We start from the raw sequence: 13640 nt of genomic DNA on the forward strand, positions 1-13640 counted from the left end.
CAGGTTTAGCCTAAACCGGCTCACTTATAGTTGAGGTGCAAACACACCCTCCATTTCTGCTACCTGTATGACCCTTTCTCTTTTCCAATGGTTATAATCAGTCTGACAGAGAGAGGTATTCCAATCCTTGTCGTTTTTAGTATAACAATGGCCATCAGTGGGCTCTAGATGGACAAACTGTCTACTTTTAAGGCTAGGCTTAAAACTTTCCTTTGTAATAAAGCTTATAGCTAGAGTGGCTTAGGTTATCCTGCGCTATCTCTGTAGTTATGTTGCTATAGGCTTAGGCTGCTGGAGGACGTAATGACCACTTTCACCCTCTTCACTACATTCTCACACTACTCTCCAATTTTGCATTATTTGCTGTTATTTCAGCTTTTAACTTTGTTCTCTCTTTTTTCTTCCTAGAAGTTACACCTGGTCTGACTCTGTGTCTACCGGTGACACCTTTCTGGAGAGGGGCATCGTCCAAGCTTCTGCTGGCAACAACTTAATGCTCATCCTCTACCGATAAAACACTTGGCCCTGTCTTTCAGTGTTTAACCCTTTCTCTCTCCTAGACATGGCAATTGACTGAGCTTTTACTGTAACTAATTATATGTGCTCTCTTTCAGACTCTAACCTTGAAAACTGGCTCAGAGTTTATCTGTTCTTTCTTTCTAGGTGAAACGACTAAAGGAGCTACATCCATTAACATTTACTTTTCCTTCCCATAGAAAGGACTCCTGGATCAGTGCTTCTGTGTTCTTTTTGTGTCTCTGCTCTGTTCTCTCAAACCCCCAGTCGGTCGTGGCAGATGGCTGCTCACACTGAGCCTGGTTCTGCTGGAGGTTTCTTCCTGTTAAAAGGGAGTTTTTCCTCTCCACTGTCGCTACATGCATGCTCAGTATGAGGGATTGCTGCAAGGTCAACGCCAGTGACTGTCCACTGTCTCTACATGCTCATCCAGGAGGAGGGAATGCTGCAAGTCACTGACTGGATGCAATCTGTTGGGTTTCCTTAGACAGAAAAACTTTTTATCCAATTTGAATAAATAACTGAATCTCACTGCACTGTTCAATGGTTAGGATTAATTGGAATGTATGTACCTGACTTTTGTGAAGTTCCTTGAGACGACATGTGTTGTGAATTGGCGCTATATAATAAAACTGAACTGAATTGAATTGAATTAATTCTTATTATGATTTAGCTCTAGGACGTTTCACTGCAGCATTGTGAAAGATGAATATTCTTTAATCTAAACCTTTCCATTGTAGCTCTGGCTTTATGTTTAAGCTCAAGCCTTTTGCAGTTTGTTGCAGGCTTTCCCCCTGGAGTTTCCTATGTTTATGTGTCTCAATCTTCCCATTGACTCCGATTAGATTCGCTTTTCCTGCAAAAGACCACCACAATGTGTCAAAATAGCGATTGTTGTGTTCCATGAAATCTGCAGTTGTGTTTTTTGTCACATGTAGTTGGGCAGCACGATATGAGCAAGCGTTCCATGCAATAACATTGGTGAATGTCATAGTGAAGATGTGGCTTATAATAAAAAAACAGATATTTAACCAGACTATGAGATTCCTTTTCTTAATCCAAACATGGTTTTATTGAAAAACGTGCATCTAGCTACAGCAGCTGTATGGGCAATTAAACATCTAATTTCCATGGTGATAATAATGTTTCTTGATGACTTTACCAAAAGCTCCTAATACCCTCTTAACAGTTTCTGCTCCGTTGTTTGTACTGTCTGTTGTCCCTATGATGGACTGGTGACCTGTCCAGGATGTAACCTACCTGGGGCCCAATGATCGTTGGAGATAGGTATCAGCCGCACCGTGACCCTGCATGGATAAGTGGGTCTAGACAATGGAGTGATGGTTGTCCTCTTAGAAGATTCTTCCACCTGGGCTGTGGATCTCTCCAACTCCTCCAGAGTTACCATTGGTAATGCTCCTTTTTGAAACTTTCATTAGGTTTGCTGTTTTACTATACCTTTTCTATTTTCAGATGATGGATTGAACAGTTTTGTGTGAGATGTTAAACGTGTGGGATGCTGTTTTATAACCTAACCCTGTTTTAAACTCCACTGGGTTTAAATGCATTTGCATTTTCATTTGAAAACTGAAAATTTGTTTTTTTGAAAAATGAAAACCTTGTGTCCTTTTCCTTTCACTCCAGTTTGAAGTTTGTGGTTATTGGGAAACAAAATGTAAAAACAAAAAGGTCAAGGGGTATCAATAGTTTTCCAAGACAGTCCCTCTGTAGTCAGCAACAGCTCTCTAAAATTTAAAGCCAAGATGAAGCTGCTGAAGAACAAAAATCTGAAACATAGCCTTGTCCACATCCTTTTTACTCCAATATAGTCAAAGACTATGTAAATACGATCTATAAAATGGTGATTGAATGATCCAGAAGACGCTGAGCAAGTGTCAAAAAGTACAGGTGCAAATCTGCGTAATCTGTTACAACATGCATGACACGCTACAAATACTACACCCTATCTTTGATTGATTTCTGCAATTACATCTCTTCTGCTTGTTTTATTGTGACAGAAGAGTGACACATCATTACTGACACAACTTCCCTTGGATCCTCACTTCATCAAATCTCCCTGTGAAGGTATTTGGATGTGTCAGAATGATGGAGGAGGTTGTTGTTTACATTTCCAAGCAGCTGCTTGTCTGGGTAGAAATGAAGCAGACCAAAAAAATCCTTTCTTTCACTGAAATGTAAACACGTGTATTTCACAATAGCTGCCTAGAAAAACTACAACATGCAAGTTTGCTGTGTTACGTAGGGCTCCACAATATATCACACATTTATTATTATACCTGTATGCAATGTAGATATAACAAAGAACTGCTTGGACTCCAACAAATGTTTACAACTTAGGTAACTAATATGATTTGATGTTTGATGTTTTCCGCAGGCAATGTATCATGCTCAAGAATTGATAAATTATGTTTTTGTTTGACAACCACAACGGCTAATGTTGTTCTCTTCCTCCACATAGAAACATACAAATAGCAAATACAGTATAAGGAGAAAGTGGATAACAGTAAAACGTTAGTTTATGTAAAATTGCTGCAAAAACAAAAACAGCTGGATTAGGTATAACTTATAACTTTTATATGGTATCTGAAATTGAACACAAACTGGTTTTGTTGGCAATAACCAGTTTTCCATCCATCTTTCCATTGTCTATACCCGCTTCTTCCATACAGGGTCATGGGGGAGATGGTGCCTATCTCCAGCAGTCTACGGGGCGAGAGGCGGGGTATACCTGGACAGGTCTGCACTCCATCACAGGGAAACACAGGACAAACAAACTTGCACACACCCATTCACAACTAAGGGCAATTGAGAGAGATCAATTAACCTAACAGTCATGGTTTTGAACTGCAGGAGGAAGCCAGAGAACCCAGAGAGAACCCACGCATACACAGTGAGAATATCAGAATCAGAAAAGCTTTATGGCCAAGTACGTTTTTGGACACACAAGGAATTTGTTTTGGCGTAGTCGGTGCAATACAGTACAAATTAAACAGTATAAACATATCTACAATATAATATAAATATATGTGCACAGTTTTAAGTGAGTGAGAGTACATATAGAGCAGTATTGGGTGTGAGAGCAGTACAACAGTGCAGAGGATCATTGTGCAAGTATGGCAGTGCGAGTAAAGCAGGAGTCCAAGCTGAGCGTTAATGTAACGCATAGAGTTACAAGTTACAAGTGTCCTGTCAGCAAAAAAGGGGGTGTGTGGGGGAAAGGGAGAATGTCAGGCTTTGTTAACAAGGCTGGTGGCAGATGGGAAAAAACTGTTCTTGTGGCGTGAGGTTTGGGATCAGCCAGAATCTTCCCTGCCCCTTCAGGGTCCTGGAGGTGTACAGTTCCTGGAGCGACAGTAGACTGCAGCCAATCACCTTCTCAGCAGACCGAATGACACGCTGCAGCCTGCCCTTATCCTTGGCTGTAGCACCGGCGCACCAGATGGTGATGGAGGAGGTGAAGATGGACTCAATGATGGCTGTGTAGAAGTGCACCATCATAGTCTTTGGCAGGTTGAATTTCTTCAGCTGCCGCAGGAAGAACATCCTCTGCTGGGCTTTCTTGATGAGGGAGCTGATGTTTGGCTCCCACTTGAGATCCTGGGAGATGATGGTTCCCAGGAAGCAGAAAGATTCCACAGTGTCAATTGTGGAGTCACAGAGGGTGATGGGGGCAGGTGGGGCTGGGTTCTGCCTGAAGTCCACAACCATCTCCACTGTCTTTAGAGCGTTGAGCTCAAGGTTGTTCTGGCTGCACCAGTCCAACAGATGGTCCACCTCCCATCTGTACGCGGACTCGTCACCATCAGAGATGAGTCCGATCAGGGTGGTGTCGTCCGCAAACTTCAGAAGCTTGACAGACTGGTGTCTGGAGGTGCAGCTGTTGGTGTACAGGGAGAAGAGCAGAGGAGAGAGAACACAGCCTTTGGGGGAACCGGTACTGATGGTCAGGGAGTCAGAGACGTGCTTCCCCAGCCTCACGCGCTGCTTCCTGTCAGACAGGAAGTCAGTGATCCACCTGCAGGTGGAGTCGGGCACACTCAGCTGGGAGAGCTTCTCCTGGAGCAGAACTGGGACGATGGTGTTGAAGGCAGAGCTGAAATCCACAAACAGGATCCTGGCGTAGGTTCCTGTGGAGTCCAGGTGCCGGAGGATGAAGTGAAGGGCTAAGTTGACTGCGTCATCTACAGACCTGTTGGCTCTGTAGGCAAACTGCAGGGGGTCCAGGAGGGGTTTCGCTGATGTCTTTTAGGTGTGAGAGCACAAGGCGCTCAAAGGACTTCATCACCACAGAGGTCAGGGCGACGGGTCTGAAGTCATTAAGCCCTGTGGTCCTTGGCTTCTTGGGAACAGGGACGATGGTGGAGGACCTGAAGCAGGCTGGCACATGACATGTCTCCAGTGAGGTGTTAAAAATGTCTGTGAAGACTGGAGACAGCTGATCAGCGCAGTGCTTCAGGCTGGCTGGTGAGACAGAATCCGATCCAGCAGCTTTCCGGGGGTTCTTTCTCCTGAAGAGTTTGTTGACGTCCCTCTCCTGGATGGAAAGAGCCGTCCTCGGCGTGGGTAGGGGGCTGGTGGGGGGGATCTTCAGGGTGGGAGTTGGAGGTGCCAAGGCCTCTCTTGAGGTTGGGGAGGTGGGGGTGGTGGATTGTGGCTGCAGGTGTTGGGGGGTGTTGTGGGGGATGGTTGCACGACTGTCCCTTTGCTTTCAAAGCGGCAGTAGAACTCGTTCAGGTCGCTGGTGAGGTGTCGGTCGTTGATGGAGTGGGGGGCTTTTGGCTTGTTGTTGGTGATCTGCCTGAGCCCTTTCCAGACAGACGCAGAGTCGTTGGCTGAGAACTGGTTTTGGAGCTTCTCAGAGTACAGTCTTTTGGCCTCTTTCACTGCCTTGCCAAACTTGTAAACTCCATGCAGAAAGAGTCGAACCCAAGACCTTCTTGCTGCAAGGCAACAGTGCTACCTACCGTGCACCGTGTGGCCTAATAGCCAATCTTTTTTGTCTATTTAGTAACTTTTAAGAAGCTTGTTAACCTCACACTCCTCCCTGTATTACCTCATTTAGAAATGGACAATTTCCAGAAATCTTGATGAAATATTGAAAGTGGGTTTTTCCCCAAATGTTTGCCTTCCTACGGCTCTGTCTGAACAGGTAGTCTCGTACCAACGCAAAATAATCCACATGTATCATATCTCGATACATCTCTTCCACTTTTTAAAACATAATTTAACAGAAAAACAATATAGTTATTATTCCTCAGTCCCCCCTGACTGTTCGTACTGAAAGGAAAATTTGCATCTCTGTATGTGGATAATTTATGGAGGGGTGTATTAGGCGAACACTAATACAGATGCAATTTGTCATCCATGACCAGGTCCAGTGAAGCGGATGAAGAGCTGCCTTGCCCCTTTTCTCCAGGTCACAAACTAAGACAGCCAGGGTGTCAGGTAATGAGCCAGGAGTTCTGTATGAAACCCAACACTACTCATTTGGCCATGCATAGACATATACAAAAACACACACACACAATCACAATCACAAACCAACTGCTTTCAGAAGTCTGGTTCACATACACAAAACAAATATATTAGGGCAAAAAATGAAAGAGTCCCAGATGAAACTAAGTTCTTTTCATTTGTAATTCTCACTGAATTTGTAGAACCTGTCAGTTATTGATATGGGTGACAGCGCTCTCTGCCAAGGGGTGGCACCAGACATCAGACATCTTGTGTCCCAAAGGAGTTTTCTATTGCTTATTTGGATGGCCAATCAATGGGAATGATCCACATTTGTAAAAAAAAAAAAATATTGCTTTACATTGCTGATGGCTAATGATGCTGAAGTTAGTCTCTGATTTGAAGCATATGAGTCATTGCTGAATTAAAAGACTGTATTTATTAAGGAATCTCGACTCATTTGATGCATTTTAATTCAAAATCTTGCATATTGCATATTGAGACTCTTCAGTTGTCAACTTAATTGTTCTACACTGAATGATTACAGATGCTTTAAAACATGGGTTGTTATTGTGAAGACCTTAAAAAAAAGGTGACTGCAAAACAGAGGATTTTAAATCTGTCTGTCTGTCTGTCCATCCCTCAACATTAATTTATATCAGATTAATTTTATTTAAGTTACTTTCTCTGAAAAGTAAGATAAATGCAGAATGGGCTTTGTTGGCGGATTGGGAACATCCACTGGCAGTACCTTAGTTAGACCTCAAGATGGAGACTCACCATCTGGAAATAACCCACTGCATGATCCAATTCCTTCTAAATATATGTTCCCTTTTCTGATTTGAAAGCAGAGTTTTATTTATTTATTTTACTAATGGCCATTTGGTATTGATCCAGCCATCCAATAAAAGAGCCAATCCATTAATTTTCTATTTCCTTAAGAGGCAGAACTGCCATTTCAGACAGTCCCTATCGTTCCAGTTGGATAGATATTCAACCTAATATAACAAGACACCAACATAGGGCCTGCACATTAAGTGGTAGGTGATGGCTGGGAAATCAGGTGATTCATGTAGAGAGAAAGGTGGTGGGAAGCTTGATTGAGAGAAAAAATGCTGTAAGCCAGTTAATAAATGAAAGCTGCTAACCTAAGCACTGATGTTTTGAACATGAAGATCAGCTGCTGCATGGTTAAACTAGCAGTACATATTAATGCAGTTCAGTGCAGTAAAAAGGAAAGGAAAGAAAAGAAAAGAAAAGAAAAGAAAAGAAATGAAAAGGAAAGCCTATGTTTGTAATCTATATGTGGAAAATAATTTACATCTGTCATGAAGTAGCAACTTGTATTCTAAACATTTAACAATTTTTTCCAGTACAGCAAATATCAAGTGTTTTCTTAAAGTATGCTAAAATCCTATTTGGTAGAAAAGTTGTAAAATAACATGACAAGCAAGTTTTAAATTACTTTATATGGATTCACTGCCATACACGTAATACATTTTGAAAAATGAGTCTTCCTGGAATTCATATTTTTTTTGCTGCACTGAAAGGTCAGTTTCCAGCCCAATAACATTTATTTCTATTTGAATGTGTTTTATAGCAGTTGCACGTATTTGTAAAAATATGTTGTGAATAAGATTAAAGCAGGATTATGTTATAAAACAATATCCCAAGCTTTGGGCATTTTAATGAACACTGTTCAATCTATCATGTGAAGACTGAAAGACTCTGACATACCTGCTAACCTAAAAATTCAATTCAATTCAGTTTATTTATATAACGGCAATTCACAACCTATGTTTTCTCAAGGCACTTCACAAAAGTCAGGTACATACATTCCAATTAATCCTAACCATTGAACAGTGCAGTCAGATTCAGTTATTTATTCAAATTGGATAAAAAGTTTTTCTGTCTAAGGAAACCCAACAGATTGCATCCAGTCAGTGACTTGCAGCATTCCCTCCTCCTGGATGAGCATGTAGAGACAGTGGACAGTCACTGGCGTTGACTTTGCAGCAATCCCTCATACTGAGCATGCATGTAGCGACAGTGGAGAGGAAAAACTCCCTTTTAACAGGAAGAAACCTCCAGCAGAACCAGGCTCAGTGTGAGCGGCCATCTGCCACGACCGACTGGGGGTTTGAGAGAACAGAGCAGAGACACAAAGAGAACAAAGAAGCACTGATCCAGGAGTACTTTCTATGGGAAGGAAAAGTAAATGTAATGGATGTAGTTCCTTTAGTTGTTTCACCTAAGAACAGATAAACTCTGAGCCAGTTTTCAGGGTTAGAGTCTGAAAAGAGAGCACATATAATTAGTTACAGTAAAAGCTCAGTCAATTTCAGTAAAAGCTCAGTCAATTTCCATGTCTAGGAGAGAGAAAGGGTTAAACACTAAAAGACAGGGCCATGTGGATCATTGGTAGAGGGTGAGCATTAAGTTGTTGCCAGCAGAAGCTTGGACGATGCCCCTCTCCAGAAAGGTGTCACAGGTAGACACAGAGTCAGGCCAGGTGTAGCTTCTAGGAAGAGAAAAGAGAGAACAAGGTTAAAAGCTAAAATAACAGCAAATAATGCAAAATTGGAGAGTAGTGTGAGAATGTAGCGAAGAGGGTGAAATAGATTTTGTTATCCATCGAAGCTGAGAAGCTGGTCAGGGAGAGCATTTATCAGTAAAGCAGCCAAGAAGCCTTTAGATGAGCTGCAAGTGGTGAGAGGAAAGCGATAATTCACAAGAAAGTTCCACCTGCATGCAATATGTTGTGTGTGGCAGAAAACTACCACTGTAAAAACAATCACCCTGAACAACCTTAAAAAATGGTGAGGGTAGCATCTTGCTATGAGAATGCTTTTCTTCAGAAACAGAGAGGTTGCATAGATTAGAGATAGGTGGACTGTGCTGAATACAGAGCAATGATTGAAGAATATATGTAAGAGGGTGAAAAAGGTTTGAGATTGGGGTGGGGGTTCATTTTCCAGTAAGACAATGGCCCTAAATATAGCATCAGCACAGTGGAAAAGTGTAGATGAAATAATATTCATGTGTGACCCAGTAAAACTCCAAATCTAAATCCAGTTAAGAAAATAAGAACACTGATGCTAACAGATGCTTTCCATTCAATCCAGCAGAGCTTGAGCTATTTTGTAAAACATAAATGGGAGGATTGTCTCAAAATTCCCAAAGACAGAGACATACCACAAAAACTAGCAGCTTTAGTTACAATGAAATGAGGTTAAAGTGTGGACTCTGAGGGGCTGAATAAAAAGCTCTACATATATATTTTTTAGGTAGCAACTGCACCATCGCCATTTGCTAACAAGTGTGCAGCCATGGTGGTGCAGTTGATAGAACGGTTGTCTTGCAGCAAGAAGGTCCAGGGTTTGACTCCCGATCGGGCGTCTTTCTGCATGGAGTTTGCATGTTTTCCCCATGCATGTGTGGGTTCTCTCAGGGTACTCCAGCTTCCTCACACAGTCCAAAAACATGATTGCTAGGTTAACTGGTCTCTCTAAATTGCCCTTAGGTGTGAATGAGTGTGTGCATTGTTTGTCCTGTGTGTGTCTCCATGTTGCCCTGCAATGTCTTGATGTCATTGTCTAACTATACAATTTCCTTTAAGTGTTTGAGGCCACACCTGCAGGACATCTGATGTCTACTGTTAAGCATGGCGAAGAATTTTAAAATGTTTGCCAAAAGCTCTTCCAAGCACTTGCAAGATTGCAGTTTAGATTCAATTTTGCACAAACCTGGGATGGCCGCCAGAAATGATCCTGTGCCTTGCCATCCATTTCCATAACTGACATTGAGGTGTCATTCTCCTGTCTCAGTTACAAAAAACATGGGCAAGTGTCTGTGACCACAGTACAAAATCAGACTTACGGTTACCACGCCCTGAAAAAAAAGTTTAAGCAATAATGGGTTGAAACCTGAGAAATCAAATCAAAATTAATGACAAATAAGGTAGATTTCTCTGATTCACCTAAATAATAATATTTGTTATTTTATTCTATAATTCTAATATAGATAATTTGGACATTTATCAGTGATTAAGATTGCAAACAAGTTTTTATTTAATTATTTATCAGACAATGTATCATTTTTATCGTAACACCAAGAATATGCATTTTCCTGGCAACCTCATTCAAAACTCCCAGGCTCATTCCAGCCCAGCTGTGAGAAAGAAGGTCCCAGATGTTAGTGCTGCAGTGGCGTTATGTAAGTCCGTGTAAACTAGAGATTTTACTGGCTGTCACATGGGATGAACTGAGTTCTGGGCTCTCACACAAACACAGTCAGCCAGAGGATTAAGCAGTGGATTTGCAGAGGAAATCTGCCTTTTTAAGATGAGTTTGTAACATGTCTGCTTCAACTGGAGGCTCAACAGCAAAAAAAAAAAAAAAAAAACATGCTTAAGTAATACTGTGTGAAAGATGCAATAGCTTTGAGAAGCATTGCTGCCGGGGGACGTTGATAACAAACCTTAACTGAATGCCACACATGAATACAGATTGGTGTTTTTTGTCTGTTGACTCCCGTTTTTTACAGTGTTTTTGTTTATGATGCCCAAATAGAGAGCAACGACGACAATATTTGGATCAGTACACAAACATGCATACACGTGTGTTTTTCACTTCTACAAGAGGCATGAGGAAAGGAGAGATAGAGAGAGCCGGACAGCTGCAGCTGTTCTGCTCCAAATTTAGCTGCTGGCACACATCGATTACACTGGATCATTAGCATTTGCTCCTCTTGCAACTGATGACAGCATGTTGTTTAGTCATGTGCTACATGACAGAAAGTAGGACATATTCACATTGCAGAGAGCTGCCACAACTCACAGATAGCAGAGTTGCTTAGACTTTGAGTCCCAGTTTAGTGTAATTTGTTGTGTATGAATTATTATGTGACTGGAATATATTGCAGACAAGTCTTTAAAAGAAGGAGGGGGTTGCAGGAATGGGGATGGATTTATTATAGTGAAAGAGGCACTCTCACATTGAGATGACCTCACTTTATGTGAGATGCCTCACAAGAAAAGCCCTGGAGTAATAAGATGAGAGGAGATAGTTTTATAAGATATATAAGATATATAAAACACACACTTCTGTTGCAGTAACTTGTATTATACTTCACAATCTGAAAGTGTATAAGGTGTAATCGACATCCATCCCTCTGAAAAGTATCCACACCCCTTGAACTTTTTTATATTTTGCCACGTTACAACTAACTTCAAAGAATCTTATTAAGGGTTCATTGGATAGACCAGCACAAAGTAGTGCATAACTCTGAAGATGAATGAAAATATTCAAGTTTTCTTTTAGTTTTATACAAATAAAGATCTGGGAAGTGTGGAATGCATTTATTTTTTAACCCCACAGGGTCAATACTTGCAGATCCTGTTTACTCTGCCATTAAAAGCTTCGTGCCATGATTGTTCTGTTTTTAGCTCCATCCATCTTCACATGAACTCTTTTCTGTGACCTTTAAGACAAGCATTCACACTGTATGATGTTGCCATCACCATGTTTTAGAGCAGGGGTAGTGTGTTCAGGGTGATATGCAGTGTTAGTTTTCCTCCACACTTAATGTTTTGCATGCTGACTGAAAAGTTAAATTTTTTTTTTTTTTTTAATGTTTTTAGTATGCAGTTATGTACAGTCATTTTGTAGCTTTGGCTTACTGATAGTGTTTTATAAATCGCATTTTACCATATCTGGATTTTTGTTTGGCGAAACATATATAAAACAGAACTGGAACCATTATGGAAACTTTAGACAAGAACAACATAAGAATATGCTATTTTGCAAGACAAAGGCCATAAGAATTGTTCATCTGGTCAAATACAAAACTGCACAAATTATGTACAAAGTAGGGCACAATCTGCTGCCTCGTCTACTTATTTTTGACACAAATTGATCCCCAAACATTCAGCCCTAAAATATTAAAAATCATTAATTTTAGTCTATAGTCCATCATTTCTTTACTTTTCTTAAATGTTTGTTTTACTTTTCTTTATTGTGCCACTGTAGTGTGCTTTTTTATGTTTTTTTGTCACTTCAAAGTATTTTTTTTTTTTCACCATGTAAAGTACTTGTCTTGTTGCTGAAATGTGCTATATAAATAAACTTGCCTTGCCTTACTAATGCTCCCCTTGCCCAAACAATCGGTTTAGGTGTGCGACCATGTCTTGGTTCACACTGTTGCACTATGGGACTAAACTATGGTAAACTATGGGTATTAAACTTCTCTAAACCTTTATGCCTGACCTGTCTTGTGCATTCCTTGGTCTTTATGTCGCTGTTTGTTCACAGATGTCCTCTAGCAATTCTCTGAACCTGTCATAAACCAATTTTATTTATATGAATATGTACGTGTATTTATATATTAGCATCTCTCTTTGTTATGTTTTGACTGCATTTTAATTGGGTTTTTTTTTAAGTTTCATTGTTTTTAATGCAGTTGTGATCATTTTAAGTATGTTCATTTTGGTCTTTACTTTATGTTGTTATTGTTAGTTTTATTCGTTTTATCTCTAGATATGAGTCTTATTTTTATTATTATTATTATAAAGATTCAATTACAGATGCCTTCTGACGGCAATTGTATGCACTGGATTTTATTATGAGATAATACGACACTTATGCACACCATATTTTTTCATATTTATATTAGTAAAGATTTAAACTAATGTATCCTTTTCCTTTTACCTGACCAATATAAGATATATATCTATCACAAATAGATGTTTTGTTTTGTATTGCGAACAGACAGGGGGCGTTGAAAGGCTGCACAGAGAGCAGCCAGTGAGTGTTTGCATCTCGCAGAGCTGGAAGTTCGTGTGTGACAGTGGGGGTGTGTGTCCGTGTAAAGTGATCGTGGCAAAGCAGAGAGATGTAGCCGCGGAGCTCGCTGGGACTCTCCGTGGCCACCGTCTGTCACTTTTTCTTGTAATCATCTGTTTGACATTATCAACGCGCAATGGGGACGCTCTGCAGCGCTGCTTTATGAGGAGTCGCATTGTATGAATGAGCCACGAAATGCGACCGGGGAGAGCTGCCTCTCGGAGGATATATTGCGGCTTCGGAACTGGTTCGTTGGAGTAGCTTGTGCTAGCGCGGGGCTAACGTCTTGTGCTGGCTTCTCGGAGCGTATCCTGTCAAGATGCTGCGGTGGATACGACAGCAGCTGGTAAAACTGCTCTCTATGCCTCGTATTAACGCCAGTTTCCAGCTATTACCCAAGTTTGACACATGCCTTAGTTCGTGGAAAGATGTATGAACTTTATTTGGCTGAATTGAGCAAGCTAACTTAGCCTTTTAGCTGTTGTCGTTGTGTTGAAAACATTGTCGTCGTCTGCCAGGTAGACGTTAGCAAACCTAACGTCTACCTTTCAGCTAGCTGGCAGTTGGTAGCTTGGGCGTTTAGAAATAAACAACGGGTGACGTTCAGGTTTAAACTGAGTTATAGGTGAACATTTGCTAGAATTTAAATCCAGTTTGGACGGGTTTCTTTCAACAATGTCCACGATGGCTAACAACGTAAAAGTAGGTGAAGTTAGGCAGGGTTACAAATTCAAATCAAACTTTATATATAGCGCTTAAAAACTAACTTTTTTTTTGTTCAAACTAACTCATCAATCGGATAATTAG

The 13640-nt window shown here is 40.8% G+C and overlaps 1 protein-coding gene across 1 annotated transcript in view; it reads left to right on the plus strand.

Moving 5' to 3' along the window:
• Positions 1 to 12827: 12827 nt before the first annotated feature.
• The window catches only part of atp11b (ATPase phospholipid transporting 11B (putative)), a 49284-nt gene continuing 48471 nt past the window's right edge, over positions 12828 to 13640 (plus strand). The window contains exon 1 of the mRNA XM_047374230.1: positions 12828 to 13179. Within this exon, the coding sequence (XP_047230186.1) occupies positions 13153 to 13179 (27 nt within the window). The 5' untranslated portion in view covers positions 12828 to 13152. The remainder of the gene's footprint in view (positions 13180 to 13640) is intronic.

This window comes from Girardinichthys multiradiatus, chromosome 9, assembly GCF_021462225.1.
Source record: "Girardinichthys multiradiatus isolate DD_20200921_A chromosome 9, DD_fGirMul_XY1, whole genome shotgun sequence".
In the NCBI taxonomy this organism is placed as follows: domain Eukaryota; kingdom Metazoa; phylum Chordata; class Actinopteri; order Cyprinodontiformes; family Goodeidae; genus Girardinichthys; species Girardinichthys multiradiatus.